At 51.9% G+C, this 25,325-nt stretch overlaps 1 protein-coding gene across 26 annotated transcripts; it reads right to left on the minus strand.

Moving 5' to 3' along the window:
- SLC38A7 (solute carrier family 38 member 7) lies at window positions 1-24,306 on the minus strand. Of its 26 annotated transcripts, none has more exons than XM_074027172.1 (13): window positions 24,268-24,306; window positions 23,739-23,777; window positions 23,529-23,656; window positions 19,416-19,800; window positions 18,241-18,439; window positions 17,887-18,028; window positions 16,893-16,991; window positions 15,565-15,622; window positions 15,216-15,330; window positions 11,083-11,230; window positions 9,410-9,609; window positions 8,406-8,460; window positions 1-2,344 (listed from the first exon to the last, which is right to left on the minus strand). In XM_074027172.1, the coding sequence occupies exons 4-13, from the start codon at window positions 19,683-19,685 to the stop codon at window positions 2,242-2,244; spliced, it is 1,389 nt and encodes a 462-aa protein (XP_073883273.1). In that variant the 5' UTR covers window positions 19,686-19,800; window positions 23,529-23,656; window positions 23,739-23,777; window positions 24,268-24,306; the 3' UTR covers window positions 1-2,241. The 26 variants fall into 26 exon arrangements, 22 of the variants coding, with proteins under 22 accessions (XP_073883273.1, XP_073883272.1, XP_045237389.1 ...); XM_074027171.1 differs by having other exon boundaries at window positions 23,739-23,921; XR_012428915.1 differs by lacking the exon at window positions 23,739-23,777 and having other exon boundaries at window positions 15,216-15,298.
- Window positions 24,307-25,325: the final 1,019 nt, after the last annotated feature.

Consider the following 25,325-nt stretch of genomic DNA (forward strand, 5'->3'; position numbering starts at 1 on the left):
TCAGCAGCACAAATCCCTTTTATTAACCATCTTCCCTTTCCCGAGTATACACAAGTAGAAAATAAACAGTGAAGTACCCCGACAGGGAGAGTGGGGAGAGGATGGGAGGGGGCTCCTGAGGTTAGGCCAAGAGGCCAGATTCCAGCTTCTTCTCCTGACTAGTCTGTCTCTGTGCAATGACTCCACTTACATCCCTCAACCCCCGAAACACGGCACTGGGGGACTGCAGCCCTGCTGACCAGGCTGTCCTCCTAGCCCTGTCAGGGACTGGTGCTGGCAGAGCTTGGTGCTGTGCCGGAGACTGACAGAAAACAGTACCGTGGGTCTGACCCCGTGGGCAGAGAAGATCAGGCACCAAGAGGGGATGTGAGAAAAGGCAGTTTATCCATCTGGAGACTGGACAGAAGCCCGGCCAGCCTCCAACCAGCTTCTGCTTCTTAGATCGGACTGCCCTGAGTGGTGGGTGGCTGGGCAGGAGGTCCCTCTCATACCCTGTACAGAGGTTTTGGGGAAGAGGGGCCAAGGAAACGCTAGGGGCTCCAGGTGGAGGAGGAAGCCTGATTGGTGCCTGGGATTGGCCAAAGTGAGAGGGGGTAGCTGAGGGGCTGAGGTGGACAAAACAAGAATATAGTGGGGAGGGGGGTGGGAGGTGGGGAGATAGCCTATCTCTTCACCCTGCCTGGGGTAACAATTCCAATGTGACATCAATGTGGCTGGCCACTGAGGCCAGGCCTGATGGACATGTGTTGCTGAAGAGGCTGATAAGAGAGCCCCCCTCTGCCCCCAATTATGTACGTGGGAGAGACTGAGCTATACAGTGAAATGGGATGGGAGGTGAAGAGGTGACGGGGTGAGGGGAAAGGAGCAGACAAAATCCAGACTGGAAGGGAAATTTCCAGGCCAGTGTGGCAGGCTCAAATGCTGCCCATCGGTGACAACCCAGCTGCCTTTTTGTTTTTGTTTTTTTGAGATGAAGTTTCACTCTTGTTGCCCAAGCTGGAGTGCAATGGCACGATCTCAGCTCACTGCAATCTCTGCCTCCTGGGTTTGAGTGCAGTAGTATCTGGGATTACAGGTGCCCACCACCATGCCCGGCTAATTTTTTGTATTTTTAGTAGGGAAGGGGTTTTGCCATGTTGGCCAGGCTGGTCTCAACCTCCTGACCTCAAGTCATCTGCCCGCCTTGGCCTCCCAAAGTGCTGGGATTACAGGCGTGAGCCACCGCACCCGGCCCTGCCTATTTTTTTTGGTCTCTGGGTAGTCAGGCTAGGGCTGGCGGGGGAGGAGGCAGAGGAGAGGCAGGGAGAAGAGAAAACATCAGTGAAAAAGGTGTCGGGGAGGTACACCCTGATTCTCATCAGCCCAGCCCACACAGAGGGGCTGAAATGTTCCCAGCCTTCTCCATCACCCACCCTGGGGCCTCTGAAAAGAGGGGCCCATCTCAGACAAAAAAGCAGATATCCCCCAACCTTATGGGGAAAGCTAACAGAGGAATACTCACAGCACCATGGCACGGGGCGGCCCTTGGCTTCAGAGCCGGGCTGGCACCGTTTGTAAACAATAGACCTGGTGATGTCTGGGGATGGAGGAGAGATGCCCAGCCTGGACCATCAGGTTTGGTGAAAGAGACACGGTGAGGCCCCTCAAGGCCTGGGAAATGTCCATTAGCTACGGGAAAGAGGCTGACAGGTTCATGGTGGGGGTTGCCCAGGAAGATGTGGGCAAGGCCTGAATCTACCTGACTATGCATTTGTATGACTTCAGTGCTACCTTTGGAAATGACCAGGCTCCTGAGGAAGCTACCACTGGCCTGGGGTAATAAGCACAGCCCCTACTCAGGATAGGGTGCTCTGTGGAGGATGGTGGCCTTCTGTCCATAGTCATTCTCCAGAGGGAAGTCAGGAAGTCAGACTGGATTCTTTCTTACGAGATCTACCGACTCTCTTCACCCATGGATTCCAGGCATGGAGAAGCTGAGAACTGGGAGAGGAAGAAGGTTCCTCTATGATGTGAGACTTCCTGCCAACATCCACAGCACTGCCAGCACCGGGGAGCAGGAAGAGGACTGGGTTTGAGCTGTCCAGAGGTGTGGGGCCTGAGTTTGCCCCAGTCCCTGGAAGAGGATGTCCGGATGTCATCCCACCAGTTGGAATGATCGTGGACTAACAATGGCCCCATAGCTCTAAGAGATGGGTTCCTGCGACCAATGGCAAAGGCCTTGTGTTCCCTGGGAGGCAGTGGTTATGCCAAGAGATCCACAAAGATGGCATTGGCTGTGGTCTGGCCGAAGATGAAGGCTCCCAGGGTGACCAAGAGGACTCCGTAGCTGACCAGCACCCACCAGCTAGAGAACAGAGGGTGAGAGAGGTCTGATCAGTCATCCCATCCTGTGACTGCAGACTTCAATATATATAACTGTTAATTACTGTAATTATCCCACTTCTCGTGTTGGTAGAACACTTCCTATTTCCCTAAGACTTCAATACGAAGGTAGTGTGGGGCCAGGTGTATTGTCCCTAGTCCATAGGTAAGAAGACCAAGATCTAATGGGAGTAACTGATTGGTCACATCATGCCAGGATTCGAATGTAGGCATCCTGATGGAAAGATGTTCAGAAAAAAGCAGGTCACATGGAATGTGGTCTATTTCATTAAAAAAGGAAACAAAAAGTAGACATCTGCAAATGTATGTACCAATAACAGCAACAGGGATAAAACGGAATTGAAATAAAGGGTGATTTCCGGCCAGGCGCGGTGGCTCACGCCTGTAATCTCAGCACTTTGGGAGGCCAAGGTGGGTGGATCACCCTTCTCCAATGAGGTCAGGAGTTCGAGACCAGCCCGGGCAAGATGGCAAAACCCCATCTCTACTAAAAATAGAAAAATTAGGCTGGCTGCCGTGGCTCACGCCTGTAATCCCAGCACTTTGGGAGGCCAAGACAGGCAAATCACCTGAGGTCAGGAGTTTGAGACCAGCCTGGCCAACGTGGTGAAACCCTGTTTCTACTCAAAAAAAAAAATACAAAAAATGGCCGGCTGTGGTGGCTCACGCCTGCAATCCCAGAACTTTGGGGGGCCAAGGTGGGTGGATCACCTGAGGTCAGGAGTTTGAGACCAGCCTAGCCAATATGGTGAAACCCTGTCTCTACCAAAAATACAAAAATTAGCCAGCTGTGGTGGCGCACACCTGTAGTCCCAGGTACCCTGGATGCTGAGGCACAAGAATCGCTTGATCCCAGGAGGTGGAGGTTGCGGTGAGCCGAGATCGTGCCACTGCACTCCAGCCTGGGTGACAGAGCGAGATTCCATCTCAAAACAACAACAACAACAACAAACCCAAAAAATTAGCTGGGTGTGGTGGCACATGCCTGTAATCCCAGCTACTTGGGAGGCTAAGGCAGGAGAATCACTTGAACCTGGGAGGCGGAGGTTGTTGCAGTGAGCAGAGATTGCACCACTGCACTCCAGCCTGGGCAACAAGTGAAACTCCACCTCAAAAAAAAAAAAGGGTGATTTTTTATCTTCGTCTTTTTTTTTTTTGAGATGGAGTTTTGCTCTGTTGTCCAGGCTGGAGTGCAGTGGCGCGATCTCCACTTACTGCAATCTCCGCCTCTGAGGTTCAAGCAATTCTCCTGCCTCAGCCTCCCGAGCTGGGACTACAGGAATCCGCCACCACACCCAGGTAATTTTTGTATTTTTAGTAGAGACAGGGTTTTGCCATGTTGGCCAGGCTGGTCTCGAACTCCTGACCTCAGGTGATTTGCCTGTCTTGGCCTCCCAAAGTGCTGGGATTACAGGCGTGAGCCACTGTTCCCGGCCGATTTTTTTTCTTCTTTAGACATGTTTGTATTTTTTTGGGGGGGATGGAGTTTCCCTCTTGTTACCCAGGCTGGAGTGCAATGGCGTGATCTCGGCTCACTGCAACCTCCACCTCCTGGGTTCAAGCAATTCTTCTGCCTCAGTCTCCCAAGTCGCTGGGATTACAGGCATGTGCTACCATGTCCGGCTAATTTTGTATTTTTAGTAGAGATGGGGTTTCACCATGTTGGTTAGGCTGGTCTCGAACTCCTGACCTCAGGTGATTGGCCCATCTTGGCCTCCCAAAGTGCTGGGATTACAGGCGTGAGCTACTGTGCCCAGCCGACATGTTTGTATTTTTACAATGAACAAACAAAGTTTTTTACAATGAACAAGTATTGTTATGTAATACGTTTTTTTTTGTTGTTGTTGTTGAGACGGAGTCTCGCTCTGTCACCCAGGCTGGAGTGTAGTGGTGCAAGCTCGGCTCACTGTAACATCCAACTCCTGGGTTCAAGCAATTCTCCTGCCTCAGCCTCCCGAGTAGCTGGGATTACAGGCATGTGCCACCATGCCTGGCTAATTTTTGTATTTTTAGTAGAGACGGGGTTTCTACATGTTGGCCAGGCTGGTCTCGAACTCCTGACCTCATGCGACCTGCCCGCTGAGATTACAGGCGTGAGCCACCACGCCTGGCTCTTTTATGTAACAAGTTTTTTAAAAGCATGCACCTGTTCTCAAGCTTTCTACTATTCAGGGAAATGTGTACATGAAAACAACGTGTTTTTTGTCCCTCTGTCTAGCAAAACTTAGAAAGGTTGTACTATCCAGTGCAGGCAGGGGTGTGAGGAAACGGGGACTCCCATTCACTGCTGCTGGGACTCTAACTAGCACTGCCTTTTTGGAGGATAATATGAACCCATGTGCCAAAGTAAAATGAACGTGGTTTATGACCTCACAGTTTCCATCTAAGAACTGATCTACCCAAATCCTTGAACATATGTACCAAGAAGTATAAGAGTATCACATTCAGGACAGTTTCATACAAGAGTATATTCTACAGCCATTTAAAAAAGGAAAAAGCATGGCCAGGAGTGGTGGCTCACACCTGTAATTTCAGAACTTTGGGAGGCCGATGCAGGTGATCTCATGAAGCCAAGGAGTTTGAGACCAGCCTGGGCAACAAAGTAACACACTGTCTTGGCTGGGCTCGGTGGCTCATGCCTGTAATCCCAGCACTTTGGGAGGCCAAGGCGGGTGGATCACCTGAGGTCAGAAGTTCGAGACTAGCCTGGCCAACATGGTGAAACCCCGTCTCTACTAAAAATATAAAAAATTAGCCGGGCGTGGTGGTGGGCGCCTGTAATCCCAGCTACCCAGGAGGCTGAGGCAGGAGAATTGCTTGAGCCCAGGAGACAGATGTTGTAGTGAACCAAGATCATGCCACTACACTCTAGCACTCCAGCCTGAGCAACAAAGCAAGACTCTATTTCAAAAACAAAACAAAACAAACGCTGCCTCTACAAAAAATAAAATAAGTAGCTGGGTGTAGTGATGCATGCCTGTAGTCTCAGCTACTTGGAAGGCTGAGGTGGAAGGATCACTGGAACCCAGGGGTTGAGGCTGCAGTGAGCTATGACTGCACCACTGCACTCTAGCCTGGGTGACAGAGCAAGACCCTGTCTCTAAAAAAATTTTTTTTTTTGAGATGGAGTTTCACTCTTGTTGCCTAGGCTGGAGTGCAATGGCATGATCTCGGCTCACTGCAACCTCCGCCTTCCGGGTTCAAGCGATTCTCCTGCCTCAACCTCCCAAGTAGCAGGGATTGTAGGCATGCACCACCACGCATGGCTAATTTTGTAATTTTAGCAGACACGTGGTTTCCCCATGTTGGTCAGGCTGGTTTTGAACTCCTGACTTCAAGTGATCCACCCGCCTCGGCCTCCCAAAATGCTGGGATTACAGGTGTGAGCCACAGGGTTGGGACAAAATTTTTTTGTAATTTTTAATTTTTTTGTCTTCCAAGCCTTCATCATTCAATCTTTCTTAAAATAAATAAATAAATAAAAATTTTAAGCAGCAGATCTTCTTATGCTGATGCAGTTGAGTGAAAAACAGCAAGTGGCAGACCAGATGCCGCGGCTCAGGCTTGTAATCCCAGCACTTTAGGAGGCTGAGGCAGGAGGAACACTTGAATTCAGGAGTGCAAGGTCAGCCTACGCAACATAGTAAGAGCCTGTGTCATAAAGAAAAACAGTGTTGAGGGGGAGCTCAGTCCTTGTTTTTGCATATGGCCTTTGAAGATCAAAACATCTTTTTTTTTTTTTTTTTTTTTTCTGGCCTTCGAGCTGTCCAGAGGTTTTAAACAAACTACCTGAACAAAATAAACAAATGGGACCTGAGATCTGTCTTCAAATGATTTTGGGGGGCAATACTCCTCCTAAGGCCTTTAAATATTTTTTATGGTAAAAACGAACGTCAGTAGCCAGGCGTGGTGGCTCAAGCCTGTAATCCCAGCACTTTGGGAGGCTGAGGCAGGCGGATCACCTGAGGTCAGGAGTTCAAGACTAGCCTGGCCAACATGGTGAAACCCCATCACTACTAAAAATACAAAATTAAGCTGGGCACAGTGGCTCACACCTGTAATCCCAGCACTTTGGGAGGCCAAGGCAGGCAGATCATGAGGTCAGGCATTCAAGACCGGCTGACCAATATGGTGAAATCCCATGTCTACTAAAAATACAAAAAAAATTAGTTGGGCGTGGTGGCGTGTGCCTGTAGTTCCAGGTACTCGGGAGGCTGAGGAAGGAGAATCACTTGAACCCAGGAGGTGGAGGTTGCAGTGAGCCAAGATCACACCACTGCATTCCAGCCTGGACGACAGAACGAGACTCTGTCTCAAAAATAAAAATAAAAATAAAAATAAAAATACAAAATTAGCCAGGTGTGGTGGTGCGTGCCTGTAATCTCAGCTACTCGGGAGGCCGAGGCAGGAAAATCACTTGAACCTAGGAGGAGGAGGTTGGTGACCTGAGATCGCACCATTGCACTCCAGCCTGGGCAAAAAGAGCAAAACTCCAACTCAAAAACAAACAAACAAAACAACAACAACAACAAAAATAAACATGTCAGTTACTTCAATCGGTAACTACTGTTCCACTACTAGATTGGGGCTGGGGGGGTCCCTGAGCTCACCCCCTACACAAGAGGGAAAAAAAGAAAGCATTGGGAAGGTAAGAGAATTAACTGCTGTCTATACAATACTAATTTTAAGTCCAGAAAATGCAGATTGGTGTGGACTGGCATTGGTCAGTGCAGGGATATGGAAGAGGAGGCTGGAAAAAGCTGATAGCCAGAAAGGGCTGAGAGAAGTCCAGGTGCCAGGTCCTGCTGAAGAGCAGGGGATCATTAGAGAGGCTGTGGGACAAATTATAGGAGCTGGGGAGGCGGGGTCTGGGTCTGAGGCAGTGGGGGTATAGGCTGAGAAAGGTGGGATAAGAGCTTTAACAAAACCTGTTTGAACGTGGTATGGGACTGTAAGGGGTGGAGATCTGACTAGAAACTGGAACAACGGGACTAGAACAGGAAAGCGAAACCTGAACCTGAAATCATTTTTTTTTTTTGAGATAGAGGTTCACTTTGTCACCAGGCTAGAGTGCAATGGTGCGATCTTGGTTCACCGCAACCTCCTCCTCCCAGGTTCAAGCGAGTCTCCTGCCTCAGCCTCCCGAGTAGCTGGGACTACAGGTGGCCACCACTATGCACAGGTAATTTTTTTTGTATTTTTAGTAGAGACGTGGTTTCACCACATTGGCCAGCCTGGTCTTGAACTCCTGACCTCAGGTGATCCACCTGCCTTGGCCTCCCAGAGTGTTGGGATTACAGGTGTGAGCCACTGCACCAGGCTGAAATCATTTTTCATAAAACAAAACAAATGCCCTGCAACTGTATATACATCTGCATAGCTATGTGTACACAGACATGCACACATGTACACAAGTGGTTGAGAAGGACACAGACCGTACTGGTAACATGGAGCTATCTCAGGAGAAGGGATGTGGGGGCGAGTGGGTTGTGGGGGAACTGGGACTTCCATCTTTTTCTATTAAGCCCTTTATTAATGTTCAAATTGTTAACACCTAGCACACTACCCAATTTTTAAAGTATTAAAAAAAAAAAAAACAAAAAACCCAGCTGGGTGTGGTGGCTCACACCTGTAATGCCAGCACTTTGGGAGGCCAAGGAAGGAGGATCACCTAAGGTCAGGAGTTCGAGACCAGCCTGGCCAACATGGTGAAATCTTATCTCTACTAAAAATACAAAAATTAGCTGGGTGTGGTGGCGGGCATCTGTAGTCCCAGCTACTCGGGAAGCTGAGGCAGGAGAATGACATGAACCTGGGAGGCGGAGCTTGCAGTGAGCCGAGACTGTGCCACTGCACTCCAGCCTGGGCGACAGGGCGAGACTCCGTCTCAAAAACAAAACAAAACCAAACCCATGATTTCTAAGTACACAAGCCTCTGACTCCTATCTGTTTTAAGGCCCCCACAAAGCCATGTTCCAATCCAGTGCCTCCCTGAGAGGATCAAGGACTGGGCCCTGCTTTACCTGGCTGGTTTGACCTCTTCCATCTCGGAGAGTTTGGCTTGAATGAGGCACAGCCCTAGAAGAGAAGAAGTGGCCCTGAGCATTCGTGAGGGGAGAGGGCTCCCTCCCTCCTAACCTTCCCCTTTCCCAAGAAGCAGTGCTGGATGGAGAAAGGCCCATGTTTACTCTTCTAGAAATTCCATCTCTGCCCCCATGCCACATCCACCTGAGGACGTCTGGCATCTGCTCTCCCATGACAGGCCAGCATCTGATAAGATCCCTTGGGCAGCATGCTAGACTCAGAGCTAAAGGGACAGCACTCAATGGTGACTCAGTGGTGGCCCAACCCCAGGGGTCTTCCCAGTACACTTCCGAGCAGATCTGGCTCCCCTGCTCCAGCAAAGTAGCTGGGGCTTTGAGGGTGGCTTCCTGGATAAAGACAAGTTGGGTAAGGGTAGAACTCATGGCTGGGCCAACAGGACACTTCTCCAGGGATCTGGTGGTAGATCTGTGTCTGGAACCCAGGTCCTCTGATGTCTGTGTCAGGGTGTCACCCCTAGACCCTACTGCTCTCTGGGCTGTAATGGGCTGAACCAGCCAGACAGATCCCTCAGTTAGGGAGCAGCAGACACCTGAATGAATGGTTAAGAGAACAGACTCTGAACCCAGACAGTGTGGGATGGAAAAGGTTTGTTACTAGTCGAGTTTGTTAAGCTCTAGGCAAGTCTGTGACCCTTTCTGAGCCCCACGTGCCATCAGTAAACTGGAGATCACAACTACACCTTCTTTCCAGGTAAACTGGAGATCACAACTACACCTTCTTTCCAGGTAAACTGGAGATCACAACTACACCTTCTTTCCAGGAGATAATGCTTGGACAGGGGCCATCACAGAGGCGAGGCAGTTGATTAGTCAGTGATGGTGGTTACTCTCTCCTGCATGTTTGGATTAAGTAGGGAGCAGAGGCTAGGGAGGCCCTGGGAGTCTGTGCTGTGGGGCTGTGATGGGGCGCCAGGGGTCCGCACCTGGGAAGACGAAGATGAAGCAGGCGGCCAGGCCTCCAATGACTGAGATCACCTTGCCGATGTCAGGGATGAAGAGCGCCAGCAGCAGGGTGAGCAGGAACCAGACCAGCGTCTGCAGCACTCGCCGCCGCCGCTCCCGCCCCACGTCCTCCTCCACTGGCACCCCCTGGTAGCGCAGCCACAGGCCTTCCACCACCGCCCTGCCCACATGGAGAGGGGCTTAGAGGTGCTCCTGCCGCTAGCAGCCTCCCACCTCTAGCTCACAGGAGCCAGACTCCTAATTGGGTAGACGGCAGGGAAAGCCCCATTCCTGAGCCTCAGTTTCCTCTTCTGTAAAATGGGCCACCAGCACTCTGTTTACCACGGGGACTAGAGATGGTGAATGTGGAGAGCTTAGCACTTTGCTTTACATCACATGGAAACTGATATAGTTTTTTCCTTAAAAGGAACTCTCTGGGGTATGCAAAGGGCAGGGTGTCCACGTGAAAGCTCAGGAAAGGATCTGGATAGAGATTCTTTTGTTTTTTTCTGAGACAGGGTCTGGCTCTCTCACCCAGGCTGGAGTGCGGTGGTGCAATCTTGGCTCACTGCAGCCTTGAACTCCTGGGCTCCAGCCATCCTTCTGCCTCAGCCTCCCAAGTGGCTGAGTAGCTGGGACCACAGGTGCATGCCACCACACCTGGCTATTTATTTTATTTTGTGTAGAGATGGGGGTCTCACTAGGTTGCCCAAGTGGTCTTGAACTCCTGGGCTCAAGTGATCCTTCTGCCTCAGCCTCCAAAAGTGCTGGGATTAGAGACATGAGCCACCGTGCCATGCCCTGGATATTCTTTTTTTTTTTTTGAGACGGAGTCTCGCTCTGTCGCCCAGGCTGGAGTGCAGTGGCGCTATCTCGGCTCACTGCAAGCTCCGCCTCCCGGGTTTACGCCATTCTCCTGCCTCAGCCTCCCGAGTAGCTGGGACTACAGGCGCCCGCCACCTCGCCCGGCTAATTTTTTTGTATTTTTAGTAGAGACGGGGTTTCTTTTTTTTTTTTTTTTTTTTTTTTTTTGAGACGGAGTCTTGCTCTGTCACCCAGGCTGGAGTGCAGTGGCCGGATCTCAGCTCACTGCAAGCTCCGCCTCCTGGGTTTACGCCGTTCTCCTGCCTCAGCCTCCCGAGTAGCTGGGACTATAGGCGCCCGCCACCTCGCCCGGCTAGTTTTTTTGTATTTTTTAGTAGAGACGGGGTTTCACCGTGTTAGCCGGGATCGTCTCTCGATCTCCTGGCCTCGTGATCTGCCCGTCTCGGCCTCCCAAAGTGCTGGGATTACAGGCTTGAGCCACCGCGCCTAGAGACGGGGTTTCATTGTGTTAGCCAGGATGGTCTCGATCTCCTGACCTCGTGATCCGCCCGTCTCGGCCTCCCAAAGTGCTGGGATTACAGGCTTCAGCCACCGCGCCCGGCCGCCCTGGATATTCTTACAGGACTCACGGAATGTTCTGGTGACCCCAGGACAAAGGGCGCTTCTGAGACCTGTCTTGGGATACGTAGGGACCCATCCTAGGCACTGACCCTTTCCTACAGGCTTCAGTTTCTCCTTCTACAGGATGGGGTCCACACAAGGCCAAAGGACCATGCTGGAAGGGCTCACAGGGGCTCGGAGGGGCCCTGGGGAGTGGAAGGGGGCTCACCGCCCACAGAAGTGCAGGATAGGGTAGGAGGTGAGCACGCTCAGGATGATGAAGGCTCGGGCAACGGCCACAGCCATGTCCTCCGAGGGGTAGGACAGGAGCACGTCAGGATCCACAGCAGCTCCAAAGGTCAGGAAGCCACAGATGCCTGGGGGCCGGAACAGCTGGGTCAGGGCAACCGTGGGAGGGTAGTGGGGTGGACTGTGCACTCCACCTAGGGACAACATCAGCTGGGAGGCTGCTATAGCAGCTCTGGACACTTAGACGGAGGCTCAGAGTGGGAGATGGGGCTCTGATCAGATGCCTCCCTCCCTGACTTCTCATATCCCCCATCACTGGAAGCCCTCTAGCCCCCAGCTTTGTGAGCTTAAACTTGCCCAGCACATTCCCACCTCAGCGCCTCGGCACTGACTGTTCTATCTGGCAGAGCTTCAGATGCCATCTCCTCATCATGCGGGTTTCAGTTTAGATGTCCTTCCTCAGAGAATGCTTCCTGCCAGTCCAGCTACCATGATACAATGACCCCCACCCCAGGTACTCTCTCACATCACCCTGTCCTATTTTTCTTTTCTTTTTTGAGACACAGTCTTGCTCTGTTACCCAGACTAGAGTGCAGTAGTGTGATCATGGCTCACCGCAGCCTTGACCTCCTCAGCTCAAGTGATTCTCCCACCTGAGCCTCCCAAGTAACTAGGACTACAGGCAGATGCCACCACATCCAGTTAATTTTTTTGTAGAGATGGGGTTGTGCTTTGTTGCCCAGTCTGGTCTCAAACTCCTGGGCTCAAGCAATCCTCCTACCTCACCCTCCCAAAGTGTGAGCCACCACGCCCAGCCTTCTTTTTTTTTTGAAACAGTCTTCCTTTGTGGCCCAGGCTGGAGTGCAGTGGTGCAATCTCGGCTCACTGCAACCTCAGCCTCCCAGGTTCAAACAATTCTCCTGCTTCAGCCTCCCAAGTAGCTGGGACTACAGGCACTCGCCACCACGCCTGGCTAATTTTTGTATTTTTAGTAGAGATGGGGTTTCACCATATAAACCAGGCTGGTCTTGAACTCCTGACCTTGTGATTCACCTGCCTCAGCCTCCCAAAGTGCTGAGATTACAGGCATGAGCCACCACACCTGGCCTTTTTTCTTTTTTTTTTTTTGAGATGGAGTTTCGCTCTTGTTGCCCAGGCTGGAGCGCAGTGGCATGATCTCGGCTCACTGCAACCTCCACTTTCTAGGTTCAAGTGATTCTCCCGCCTCAGCCTCCTGAGTAGCTGGGATTACAGCAGGTGCACGCCACCATGCCTGGCTCTTTTTTTTTTTTTTTTTTGAGACAGAGTCTTGCTCTGTCGTGCCCAGTCTGGCCTCCTGGGTTCTCATGCCTCAGCCTCCTGAGCAGCTGGGGTTACAGGCACCTGCCGCCAACGCCTGGCTAATTTTTTTTTTTTTTGAGATGGAGTTTCGCTCTTTCGCCCAGGCTGGAGTGCAGTGGTGTGATTTCGGCTCACTGCAACCTCTGCCTTCCGGTTTCAAGTGATTCTCCTGCCTCAGCCTCCCAAGTAGCTGGGATTACAGGCGCCTGCCACCACGCCTGGCTAATTTTTGTATTTTTAGTAGAGATGGGGTTTCGCCATGTTGGCTAGGCTGGTCTCGAACTCCTGACCTTGTGATCTGCCCGCCTCAGCCTCCCAAAGTGCTGGGATTACAGGCGTGAGCCACTGTGCCTGGCCCTAATTTTTGTAATTTTAGTAGAGATGGGGTTTCCCCGTGTTGGCTAGGCTGGTCTTGAACTCCTGACCTAATGTGATCTGCCTACCTTGGCTTCCCAAAGTGCTGGGATTACAGGTGTGAGCCACGGTGCCTGGCCGTTTTTTTTTTTTTTTTTTTTTTAAAGACAGGACCTTGCTCTGTCACTCAGGCTGGAGTGAAGTGGTACAATCATAGTTCCATAGTAGCCTTGAATTCTTAGGCTCGAGTACCTCCCGACTTGGCCTCCCAAGTCGCTGGGACTACAGGCACAGACACATGCCACCACGCCCGGCTAATTTTTTTTTTTTTTTTGAAGACAGAGTCTCACTCTATCCCCCAGGCTAGAGTACAGTGGCGTGAACTTGGCTTACTGCAACCTCTGCCTCCCACGTTCAAGCGATTCTCATGCCTCAGCCTCCTGAGTAGCTGGGCTTACAAGCACCTGCCACCACGCCTAGTTAATTTTTGTAATTTTAGTAGAGACAAGGTTTTGCCATGTTGGGACAGGCTGGTCTTGAACTCCTGGTCTCAAGTGATTCGCCCACCTTGGCCTCTCAAAGTGCTGGGATTACAGGAGTGAGCCACCGTGCCTGGCCAATGCCTGGCTAATTCTTTAATTTTTGTAGAGATGAGTCTCACTATGTTGCCGAGGCTGGTCTTGAACTCCTGGCCTCAAGCGGTTCTCTCATCTCAGCTTTTCCAAGTGTTGGCATTATAGGCATGAATCACTGTGCCTGTCCCCTAACACTCATTTCTCTCTCTTTTTTAGAGACAGGGTCTCGCTCTGTTGCCCAGGTTGGAGTGTAGCGGCATGATCATGGGTCTCTACAGCCTTTATCTCATAGGCTCAAGCGATCCTCCCACCTCAGCCTCCAAGTAGCTGGGTCCACAGGTGCATGTCACCACACCTGGCTAATTTTTAAATTTTTTTGTAGAGATGGAGTTTCACCATGTTGCCTGGCCTGTCTTGACCTCCTGGGCTCAAGAGAACCTCCCATCTTGGCCTCCCATAGCTGAGATTATAGGTGTGAACCACAGTGATCAGCCTTATCTCTTTCTAATTTTTTTTTTTTAAACTGTACTATTACACTGGTCTTTAAGTAAACAATAAAAAAAAATTAATTTTTTTCACAGGCTTATTTTCTGTCTCCCCAGTCAGAATATGAGCTCCAGGAGAACAGGGATTTGGCTATTTGCCTCTCTTATTCCTGGCTGTGTATTCAGAGGCTAGAACAGTACTGGCCCAGGCAGCTCCTATTGTCTGTCCATGGAAAGAACTCAGGGGATCCTTCTTCCGGGGTCTCCTAGACTTGCTCACTCATCCCAACCACTCTCCACACTGCAGCCAGAGCCATCTTTCCCCGAACCATCCCCCCTGCTTAAAACGCTTCCTCTCTGACTCCCAGAAGCCCTCAAGGTCCAACAGGATCTGGCTGCCAGTGCCTGTCTGGCCTCACTGCCTGTCACCTGCCCCCATCACACACCACTCCAGCCACGCAGACCTTCTTCCTGGCCCCGCCTCAGTGATTTGGTGTTTTGTGGTTCTTCTGTCTAGAACCGTTCTCCCCCAGCCCCTCCTCTTCTGGCTCTTTCTCATCATTTGGGCCTCCTCTGAGAAGAACTTTCTATGAACCACTCCCAAAGTCACCCATCCAGTCCCATTCATACCTTCCCCATTTTAGGCTGGGTTGGTGGCTCACGCCTGTAACCCCAGTACTTTGGGAGGCCGAGGCAGAAGAATTGCTTGAGCCCAGGAATTCAAGACTAGTCTGGGGAACAGAGTGAGACCTTGTCTCTGCTAAAACAAAACAAAACAAAACAAAAAATTAGCTGGGCATGGTGGCACATGGCTGTAGTCCCAGCTACTCTGGAGGCTGAGACAGGAGGATCACTTGAACTCGGCAGGTTGAGGTTACAGTGAGCTATGATCATGCCACTGCACTCCAGCCTGGGTGACAGTTTCTGAGACCCTTTCTCAAAACACAACAAAATAGAACAAAACAAAATACACCTCCCCGATTTCACTGTCATCAGGATGCTCGCCACCATCTGGAATTCCTTACTGATTCCCTAGTTACTCCTGCATGACTGTCTCTCCAACAAGAATGTCAACTCCATGAGGGCAAGACCAGCTCCATCTCTCTCCATGGCATCCCCCACACTGAGAACAGTTCCTGGCACTTCCTAGGCACCAACTTAGAACTGGTGAATGAATGGATGAATACGCCACTCTCATCTTGGCAGGAGGAGGCCCCAGGCAGGCCAAGTTCAAGCCAGTGCCTGCACAAGTCATGCTGGGAATGCAGGGCTGTCCCCAGGAAAGCTGGGCCCCAGGACCTGCGGACACCTGTGGAAGTGAGAGCACTCCAGTCCCAGGTCTAGGGGGGAGCACTCACCTGTCCCCATGTAGACAGCGAGGGCTATGACCATGGCAGCTGTCACCACTCCACCCCAGGTCTTCACTTCCGGCCGCTGCATGCTGTTGAAGACGGGCACACTGCTGACGTGGCACTGTCCAGGCGAAGGGCACGGTCATGGTGGGGAAATGACCTCACCCCCAGTTTCCAGAGGAAGGTACCTTGGGAACAAAGACCCCAGGGACAAGGGGCAAGTCCTGAGGCCCCTGCTCTGTCCTTCCCCCCAGGATTTCCTCCATCCTGCCTGGGTTCCTCCTCCTTCCTGGGTTCCAACCTGGGGTGGGGTGACCTAAGAGGACAGCAGGGACCTTGCAACTGGCACTGGCACCTGAAATCCGAAGCAGATGGTGGGCATGGCATTGAACACAGCCATCCAGGAAGCCGGCCTGTGAACAAACACACAAGGTGCTGCCACCTGGGAACTCCTTGGAGCCACCAACCCACCCCACACCCTCACTTTTCATTCAGCCTACCATGGTCTCCAGCAACTGGCATTCTATAGGTTCCACCCACAGAATTCTGGGAACAGGGAAAAGAGGCATCCCTCTGTCCCAGGCCCCGCTGGGAGGGGACGTGGAGGCTCCAAAAAGCCCCCTAGGACCAAAATCCAGAATTCCTGGCTCCTGGACTGGGGATTTTGCTTCACTGGTTTGTTTCTCTCAAAAAAAGGAAATTTTTTTTTTTTTTGAGACGGAGTCTTGCTCTGTCGCTCAGGCTGGAGTGCAGTGGTGCCATCTCAGCCCACTGCAATTTCTGCCTCCTGGGTTCGAGCCATTCCCCTGCCTTAGCCTCCTGAGTAGCTGGGACTACAGGCGCCCGCCACCACGCCCGGCTAATATTTTGTATTTTTTTAGTAGAGACGTAGTTTCACCATGTTAGGCAGGATGGTCTCTATCTCCTGACCTCATGATCCGCCTGCCTCGGCCTCCCGAAGTGCTGGGATTACAGGCGTGAGCCACTGCGCCTGGCCCTGGTTTTTTTTTTTTAAATAATAAATTCGGCCGGGCGCGGTGGCTCAAGCCTGTAATCCCAGCACTTTGGGAGGCCGAGGCGGGTGGATCACGAGGTCAGGAGATCGAGACTATCCTGGCTAACATGGTGAAACCCCGTCTCTACTAAAAATACAAAAAACTAGCCGGGCGTGGTGGCGGGCGCCTGTAGTCTCAGCTACTTGGGAGGCTGAGGCGGGAGAATGGCGTGAACCCGGGAGGCGGAGCTTGCAGTGAGCCGAGATCACGCCACTGCACTCCAGCCTGGGAGACACAGCGAGACTCCGTCTCAAAAAAAAAAAAAAGGTTTAAATAATAAATTCACCCTCAAAGATATAGAAATTACAGATAAGCACATGCTGGAAACATGGGCAATTCCACCCTGGGATTCCACCCTCAGGTTCCTCCACAACCCAAGGCCTAGCCTCACACTGGTTCATCTGTTGGATGTGGGTGGCAAGGTGCCTCCTGTCTCTGATTCTTGCTCTTCCCTCTAGTAACATGAGATCAGGGGCTCTTTCCTCCTTCCTACAATGACCAAGTCAGCCCTGATGAGCTCATGAGCCTTGAGAAGAGCACCTGTGTGGCCTTCTGGTTCCTGACCCAGCACCTGCTGGGGCCCAAGTGGTGGCTTCTTCCCCATGTCTCCTAGGGCCCTCACCCTCACCTGGTCAGGATGTCCCCTGGGGTCATCTCTTTATCTGGCCAGATGTACTTGATGATAACGATGGCTGTGACGTACCAGGTACCCACGACGCTCAGGAAGCTGCCGGGAAGGAGAGACTAAGTGTCCTCATCCCCAGCTGCCTCTTATCTGATTCCACCCCTAGGGACATCCACCTTCAGCTCTAGTGACCACAAGTGTCCACTGAATGAACCAGGAACTATGCCAAGCAAAGACTCAGTAAATGCCTGAGAAGTAGTTTCAGAGAAACCTGCCACAGCTAGGAGGGAGCTGGACAGCCAAGAGGGGACCCGATCATCATCTCTGGTCATTGGGAAGTGCTGGTTCAGCTCCATGGCTCAGAGACAATGCAGAGAGCAGGGCTCCAAAGCACACCTGGGACTTGAATCAGAGCAGCCCAGCCTGGGCAGGGGTTGTGGGCAGCCCATCCTCTGAGCCTGGCCTTTGAGAACTACGAGATGCCAGAGGTAAGAGGGTTGAGAGTACAAACACTTTTGTGTCAACATTTATGGGAGCCTGGGAGAGAGTGCAGCATGGCCCCTGCACTTACAGACGGGGAAGCCTAGAATCCCACAGCCTTTCAGATGCTGAGACAGGAAACCAGTTTCCTTCCTTCATGCCAAGCTGCAGGTAAGATGCTGCCAGGCTGACAATCTCAAAGGCCCAAATCCCTTCCTCCCAGGGAAAGCCAGGAGGCCGCCTTCACCATCCAGATACCACCTGTTCTTTCTTTGACAAGGACACTTAGAACTGAATTTCTCATGGATGCAAAAGGACACTTAGAACTGAATCTCTCACGGATGCATCCTTTTCTGTGATGGAGACAGAAACCCTGCAAGCCCCGGTCTGCCCTGCTTTGCCTACTCTTGCTCCCCAAGGTAAGGTGGCATGGAGGAGCAGGGTTCCCCAGGAGCCCTTGGGTCTACAGCTGCCCAGGATCACAGCTTCTGTCTGACCGGGGCTGGGGCCTCCATACCTGGCATATTTCTGGAAGCCGATCTCCCTGGGAATGGAGAGGGGCAGGATGAAGAGGAAGGCAGTGAGGCTGATGGTGAACTTGCGGTCTGTGTACCAAGGGCCGCTGGCCCCCTCCGGCTCTTTTGCCATCACAGCTATAACTACACAGGGAGGAAGGAGGGAATGTCAAGCCAGGCCATCACGGGGTGTGGCCCTCCTGCTCCGCTGGGTCCCAGGACCTCCCTCTGCCTGGAGGGAGGATTCCCAGATGAATGCTGGGCCCAGGTAAGTCCTGGAAAGGTGTTCAGCACCTTTTCCCTCCCCCGCAGGGCTGATAAGAAGAGATGGGGTAGGGACTGAGGGGGAAGCTCACTCTTGTCCTGCTGGTCACCAATGATGATTAGGAAGGCGATGCAGGTGCCAAAGGTGTAGACAGCGATGGCCACCTCACACAGCACACCTGTCAGCTTGCCACACACAGCCCACACCACCTCCTGGTAGGTCCTCTCATTGCTGGCCTGGGAGCAGTAGGCCAGGATGACAAGGCCGCTGATGATGAAAACCAGCATACCCTGCAGGCAGAGGCAGAACAAGAGCTTGTGGGACAGGCCTGGCAGCAGAGGGCGCCCTGGGCTCGCCTCGCATTTACTGGGCCAGTGCCCAAAGCAAGCTTGCCAAATCCCAAGGGCAATTTTAAGGGACTGCTAGACGATGCTGAGTTGAGATTTTCTTTAAAAACAAAAAGTTTTGTGAAAAATTGCAAACATACAAAAGTAAAGAGAATAGGCCGGACGCGATGACTCGTGCCTGTAATCCCAGCACTTTGGGAGGCTGAGGCAGGAGGATCACTTGAAGTCAGGAGTTTGAGACCAGCCTGGCCAACATGGTGAAACCCTGTCTCTACTAAAAATACAAAAATTAGCTGGGCATGGTGGTGGGTGCCTGTAATGCCAGCGACTTGGGAGGCTGAGGCAGGAGAATCACTTGAAATTGGAAGGCGGAGGCTACAGTAAGCTGAGATCAGGCCACTGCACTCCAGTCTGGGTGAAAAAGCAAGACACCATCTCAAAAAAAAAAAAAAAAAAAAAAAAAGGTAAAGAGAATAGTTAAAAAGAACTGGCATGTATCCATCACTCAGCTTCAAAAATGATCAATGCATGGCCAACCTGTTTCATCATTCCCTTTCCCTCCCACTCTGCATTTATTGTGAAGCCAATATAAGCTATCATATCATTTCATCCATAAATATTTCAGTGTGCAGTTCTAAAAGATAAGGGCCCTCTTTGTAAACATACCACAAAATCAATGTTTTGCCTAAAAAATTAGAGATGTAATTGATGTTCAAATTTCTCTGATTGTTGGAAGGCTTTTGAAGCCTCATTTGGGTCAGAAGAAAGAATACTAGAATAGATTAGTCATGTCTGCCACATGTGAGGGAGGGGAGAGCAGTGCTGTATCACTTACTGGCCATTCCTGACTCAAAGCCTCCCTTTTGAGGCAAAGTGCCCGCCTGAACTGCACCTCTGCCCTCCCAGCCAGTGCACTCACCATCTGCAGTGCGATGCCTGCTGCCACGCCCCCCGCAGTGCTGAAGGCTGCTGGGAAGTTGAGTAGTCCTGCACCCAGGCACGCGTTGACGACGATGAAGACAGCTCCAAGTGTGGAAGTGGTGCCTCTGTCTGGACCCCCAGGAGAGGCTTCCCACTCACTCTTGGGGGCTGTGTCCACACAGGGACTCTGAAGCAGCCGGGCCCGCTCCCCGGCATCTGTGCTCAAGCCCCACTCACTGTAGTCACTGTTGATGCTGGCCTGGGCCATGGCCCCAAAAGCCTTCTTCCTGCAAGGTCTGTGGGTTCTGCCTTACAACCACATGCCCCAGGCAGCTGAGCAACACCCACCTGTTTGGGGCTGTTAGCCTAGGACTCTTCTCAACCTAGATGGGACAAAGGCAAGCACTACTGTTATCCTAAGATGGGGGAACTGGGGAACAAAAAGGTGAAATAACTTGCCCAAGATCACATGGGTAGGATCCAAACCCAGGTATGCCTCTGTGCAGACAGTGCACTGGGTGCCAGAGTATGGGGAGACAGACACAGAAACAGATCAGGTGTAAATCATGCTTGTTTCAGGCATACAGACTCATTGGGCCAGTTAGATGTCAACATAAAGTGGGTACTAACACATCAGCACTAGAGAGAGGCCCCATGTCGGGCAGGTGTGTCATGGATATACTTTATCTCATTCAATCCTTAGGACAGTCTTGTGGTCAAAAGGTTTGGAGAGATCCCATCACTGACCCAGGGTCATATATTAGCAAGTTGCACAGCAGGATTTGGATCCGGATCTGCCTGGCTTCCCAGCCTGTTTTCACACCACAGGGTCCCAAAAGGACCCCTCGCCAAGAACTGAAATTCAACATATTACAGTCCAGCATGCCTCCCGGTGGCCCAGAGTCTAAATTCTGTGACTTTCGAGGACCTTTGAAATTCAGGCCAATTCTCAACTCCTCTCATGTGACAAGCCCCCATGCCTGTCATGTTTGCATCTTCAGGAAAACAATGATTCCTCCCATGCTTGGAATGCTCCCAACTCCTTTGCCAGCCACCCTTTTAGGTCCTATTTCTTCCCCATTTCCTGGGTCACTCACTGAGCTCTTCTTGGTGCCATATAGGGGCCAGCACCACTCAAGTTGGTTTCTTCTCAGTACTCTCTCATGTGCTAGCATCTCACTGGCCATTAGGCTTGCTCTCCTGGGCTAGATTACAATGATCGGTGCTCAACATGCAGTGCTGTTTGTTACTATAAACCACTATTGCTGCAGCTATGGAATGCTTTCTCATTCAATCCTCAATGCAGCCCTAAAAGGTAGACATGACAGTCACCATTTTACCAAAGAGGAAGCTGAATCCCAGAAGGGACAACCACTCTCCCCTGAGTCATACAGTGGTCAGTGGTGGAGCTGGGATTCAAACCCAGGCCTGTCTGAGCACAGGGCATCCATCCGTTTGTATCTGCCCCACTCCTGAGTCCAAGACAGTACCTTGGGTGTGGCGGAACTTAGATAACAGGCTTATCACTCGAATGATTCTCTTTGCTCTCTGGCTAAACACTGTTGAGATGCAGTTTTTTTTTTCTTCCAAGAATCTTCTGATGCTATGAGGAGCCCAGCCATGAAAAAAGACCTTCAGTGTTCTCAAGGGTCAGCTCATAGCCTGAGACTCACAGAGAAATGATGGTCCTAAAGAATCAAGTCCACCCCCAGATCAAGAGCAGCCCTGGACAGGGCTGTGATCTGGGTCTCTGAGTAGGCTCTGCCTTCAGAATGCTGACTCCTCCGCTGCCTATCTGTGTGACCCTGGGCAAGTCACCTCGCCCCTCTAAGCCTTTACATCATATGTTCCTGTGGGGCGTGTGTTAATATCAGTAAGGGTTTAACACTCAATAAATGGTCACTGCTGCTGTTATTTCTGCAGATGCCCTTTCCCATGTTGCCCACTACCAACCATGCCTGAGACTCTCCAGCCCTAAGCAAGCTAAGAGTAGAACACCGATCAAAACCAGAGCCTGGGCCGGGTGCGGTGGCTCACATCTGGAATCCCAGCACTTTGGGAGGCCAAGGTGGGCAGATCACCTGAGGTCAGGAGTTTGAGACCAGCCTGGCCAACATGGTGAAACTCCATCTCTGCTAAAAATACAAAAATTAGCCAGGTGCGGTGGTTCGCCCCTGTAGTCCCAGCTACACAGGAGGCTGAGGCAGGAGAATGGCCTGAAATCGGGAGATGGAGGTTGTAGTGGGCCCAGATCATGCCACTGCACTCCAGGCTGGGCGACAGAGTAAGACTCTGTCTCAAAACAAACAAACAAACAAACAAACAAACAACAACAAAAAACCCCAAACCAGAGCCTGGTGCTATTGGCCAGGTAACAATGGGCACAGAGGCCCTGGGATAGCTAATGGGAGAAAGAGCAGGAAGAAGCCCAGATTACAAGGGCAGGGACTAAGGGGGCAGGGAGGAGCCAGGGCAGTCTTCCCCAGAGGCTACTATTAGCTGGTTACCACCCAGGCTGGCAAAATCTGCCAAAGACCCCTCTGAGAGTCTCCTCATTCCTGAGTCCCGATTTCAGGGTACTCATACAAAACTCCATTTCAGTCCCTACTCCCTCTCCGGTTTAGTCTTTATTTATTTAGAGACAGGGTCTCAATCTGTTGCTCAGGCTGGAGTGCAGTGGCACAATCAGAGCTCACTGCAGCCTCAATCTCCCAGGCTCAAGCAATCCTCCCACCTCAACTTCCTGAGTACCAGGGACTACAGGTGTGTGCCACCACAGCCAGCTAACTTTTTAATTTTTTTTATTTTTTTTGAGATGGAGTCTTGCTCTCGTTGCCCAGGCTGGAGTGCAATGACACGATCTCAGCTCACTGCAACCCCTACCTCCCGGGTTCAAGAGATTTTCCTGCCTCAGCCTCCTGAGTAGCTGGGATTACAGGTGCCTGCCACCATGCCTGGCTAATTTTTGTATTTTTAGTAGAGATGGGGTTTTGCCATGTTGGCCAGGCTGGTCTCGAACTCCTGACCTTGTGATCCCCCTGCCTCGGCCTCCCAAAGTGCTAGGATTACAGGAGTGAGCCACCGTGCCTGGCCAACCTTTTACATTTTTTGTTCCTGTGGGGAACAAAATTGGCCCTTCAAAATTCAGGCCAATTCTCAACTCTTCTCCCATGTGACTTCTCCCATGTGACAAGCCCCCCATGCCGGTCGTGTTTAAATTTTCTGTAGACATGAGGAGGTCTCACTATGTTGCCCAGGCTGGTCTTGAACTCCTGTGCTCAAGCAATCCTGCTGCCTTGGCCTCCCAAAGTGCTGGGATTATAGGCTTGAGCCACAGCCCCTGGCCTGGTTTAGTCTTTACAGCCCAGAGGGAAGAAAAGGGAACTGAGCAGATTCAGCCATAATGACTGCCCTAACCATTGGACCTTCCTCTCTGATGCCTTCAGCCCACTGGGGGTTTAAAATGGTTAACAAAACCACTTGGGCTACTTCCCATCGCTCCTCCTGATGATGGACAAACAAAGCTGGGGACCATCCACTCTTGAGAGGGAAAGGGGGAAAATTCATGTGCTCTCAACCATCTGTCATCAAGCATGCAACCATGGCACCAGAGGAAACATCCCTCTGCTGGCTCTAAACCCAGAAAGATCTGTCAGATGTCACAGGGCTTCTTCCTCTTACACATCCTGTCACCCAGCCAGCAACTCAGCAAAATCAAAGCAGTGAGCAGTGAAGGCAGAGTCTTGGGACTCCCAGGCTTCCCGTGCAGTTAGAGAAGGAACCCTGCAAAGTGAGTGCTGCCAGAGCTGTGACCACCTCCTCCCCGCTGCTCATGTCAGACACAGAGGTCTACAGAGTGACTCGTCCAAGGTCACAAGGCTTGGTGCGGCTTCCTGACTCTCCAATCAAAATGTTTCCCTTTGGCAGCCCTGCCCAAGTCCTGCACCATCTGCCAGCCTCTCCTGCCACCCACATGAGAGCACAGGCTGGGGTCCTCATGGAACTCAGAAGCTGGGGGTCTCATCTCTTGCGGATTCTCTGCCTTGGTTCAAGATCTCTGGGCACCCCCAATGCTCACTGGCAAATTACTCAGTCCACCTTTGCACCTTACCTGCTTTCTCCCTGATGGGCTGTGCCAGAGGGGGTTTGCTCCTTCTCTCCAAAGGTCTGGGATCTGGTTCTCCTCACTTCCCTTTCTGGCCCCAATTTCTTCTTTCTCAAGACCTTGCCTACAATTTGCTGTCAGCAGAGAGAAGAGTTTGGGCTACTTCTGCGCTGGCTTTAGCAGAGCTGGAGGAGACTGAGCGGCTCTCACTCTTACCCATGGACTGGAGCCTCAGGTCAGACAGGAAAACAGGCCCTGGAGGGAGAGGTTAGACTAAGGTCACAGTGGGCAGGTGGCGGAGCCAGAATAGAAGCCTGATGCCCACATGCTCAGGCCAGAGATGTAGGCCCCTCAGATCCCAACTGGAGTGTGCTCCCAGTCCAGCCTGGGGTTGGAGCCCTGAAAGGGTGGGCTGCTTTGTGAGGTGAGCCAGGGCGCACCCGGGCCAGGAGGCCGGGGCGGGGCGATTCCCAGACCTGGAGTGAGGCGGGTGGGCTACTGTGGGGTAAACTGGGGAGGAGCTCCGGGACTCGATTCCGGCCTAGGACTGGGTGGAGACCCGCTGGCTGGGCTAAGGCGCGGCAGAGCCGGCCAACCGAGGGACGGGCGTGGGGCGAGGACGCCGGGATCCGGACCTCTGCAGGGAAAGGGCCTGAGCACTACCGCGGTGGCGGGGGCTGAGGGGCTCCAGAGACCTCGGGGATCTAACACTTCCACCCTCCAGAGCCTGTCTCCGGCCACTTACCTTTGGGGATTCTTTCCCGAGCCGGCTGCGGAGACACGTGAGCATGGATCACATGACGCCCGCTTGGGCGGCCGCGGGACACGCTGGGAGTTGTAGTTTCCGCAAGTGTGACTCTTGGACCACACCAGCTCCCTGAATCCTCAGCCCAACAGCATTGCCCTGAGCCAGCCTCGCGTCCAGCCAGCTCGTGTTTATCCTCTTACTGTTCGTGTTGGCCTCTTGACCAAATCAAGCACTGCTCCTTCTTCCAAGGAAGAGCGTTAGGAGGTCTGGCGTCTTTGCCAGTCCCAGGGCGGTGGGCCAAAGCTATTTGGCCTCATTATCCTCCCGGTCTCTGTCCGCAAGGACACGGCCAGAGCACTGGAGTGTTTTTTAACCAGTAATGTGGGGGACCTTGAGCCATGGTCTTTCCCGCAAGAGAGTGGGCTGGGGGCATGACTATGACCCCAGGATTTAGGTCCTAGAACAGTTTTTGAGGGTTTGTGGGTGCTCAATAAATACTTGTTGAATGAAGAAACGGGCATCCAGTCCCGGTTCTGTTCTTGGTTGTGTGTCACTCATAAGTTGTCATGTAATCTCCAGCATCCCAATAGCCTCATTTCTGTTTTGTGGATATGCTCTCCACTGCACCTACCTCTTCATGCATCAGAGGTCCAACCGATGAGGACACGCTGGGGATCCTTAGAAACCCAAGTCATATCTTATTTTTTATTTTTTATTTTTTTGAGACAGAGTCTTACTCTGTCTCCCAGGCTGGAGTGCAGCGGCACAATCTCTGCTCACTGTAACCTCCACCTCCTGGGTTCAAGTGATTCTCCTGCCTCAGCCTCCCGAGTAGCTGGGACTTACTGGTGCGCACCACGACACCCAGCTAATTTTTGTATTTTTAGTAGAGATGGGTTTTCGCCATGTTGGCCAGGTTGGTCTCGAACTCCTGACCTCGAGTGATCCACTCGTCTCGGCCTCCCAAAGTGCTGGGATAACAGGCATGAGCCACCGCGCCTGGCCTCCAAAAAATTTATATAAATTGAATCATACTGGTTGGGTGTGGTGGCTCA

This window comes from Macaca fascicularis, chromosome 20 (assembly GCF_037993035.2).
Source record: "Macaca fascicularis isolate 582-1 chromosome 20, T2T-MFA8v1.1".
NCBI lineage: Eukaryota > Metazoa > Chordata > Mammalia > Primates > Cercopithecidae > Macaca > Macaca fascicularis.

Bases quoted from the DNA above. Each gene is read 5' to 3' on its own strand.
- SLC38A7 (XM_045381454.2), bottom strand. From the start codon at position 19,685: ATGGCCCAGGCCAGCATCAACAGTGACTACAGTGAGTGGGGCTTGAGC. The intron at 9,610-11,082 runs GTGAGCCCCCTT...CCATGTGGGCAG, and splicing joins ATCCTGCACTTCTGTGGGCG to GGCGGTGGTGGAAGGCCTGT. The intron at 2,345-8,405 runs GTAAAGCAGGGC...TCTGTTCTCTAG, and splicing joins GAAGAGGTCAAACCAGCCAG to CTGGTGGGTGCTGGTCAGCT.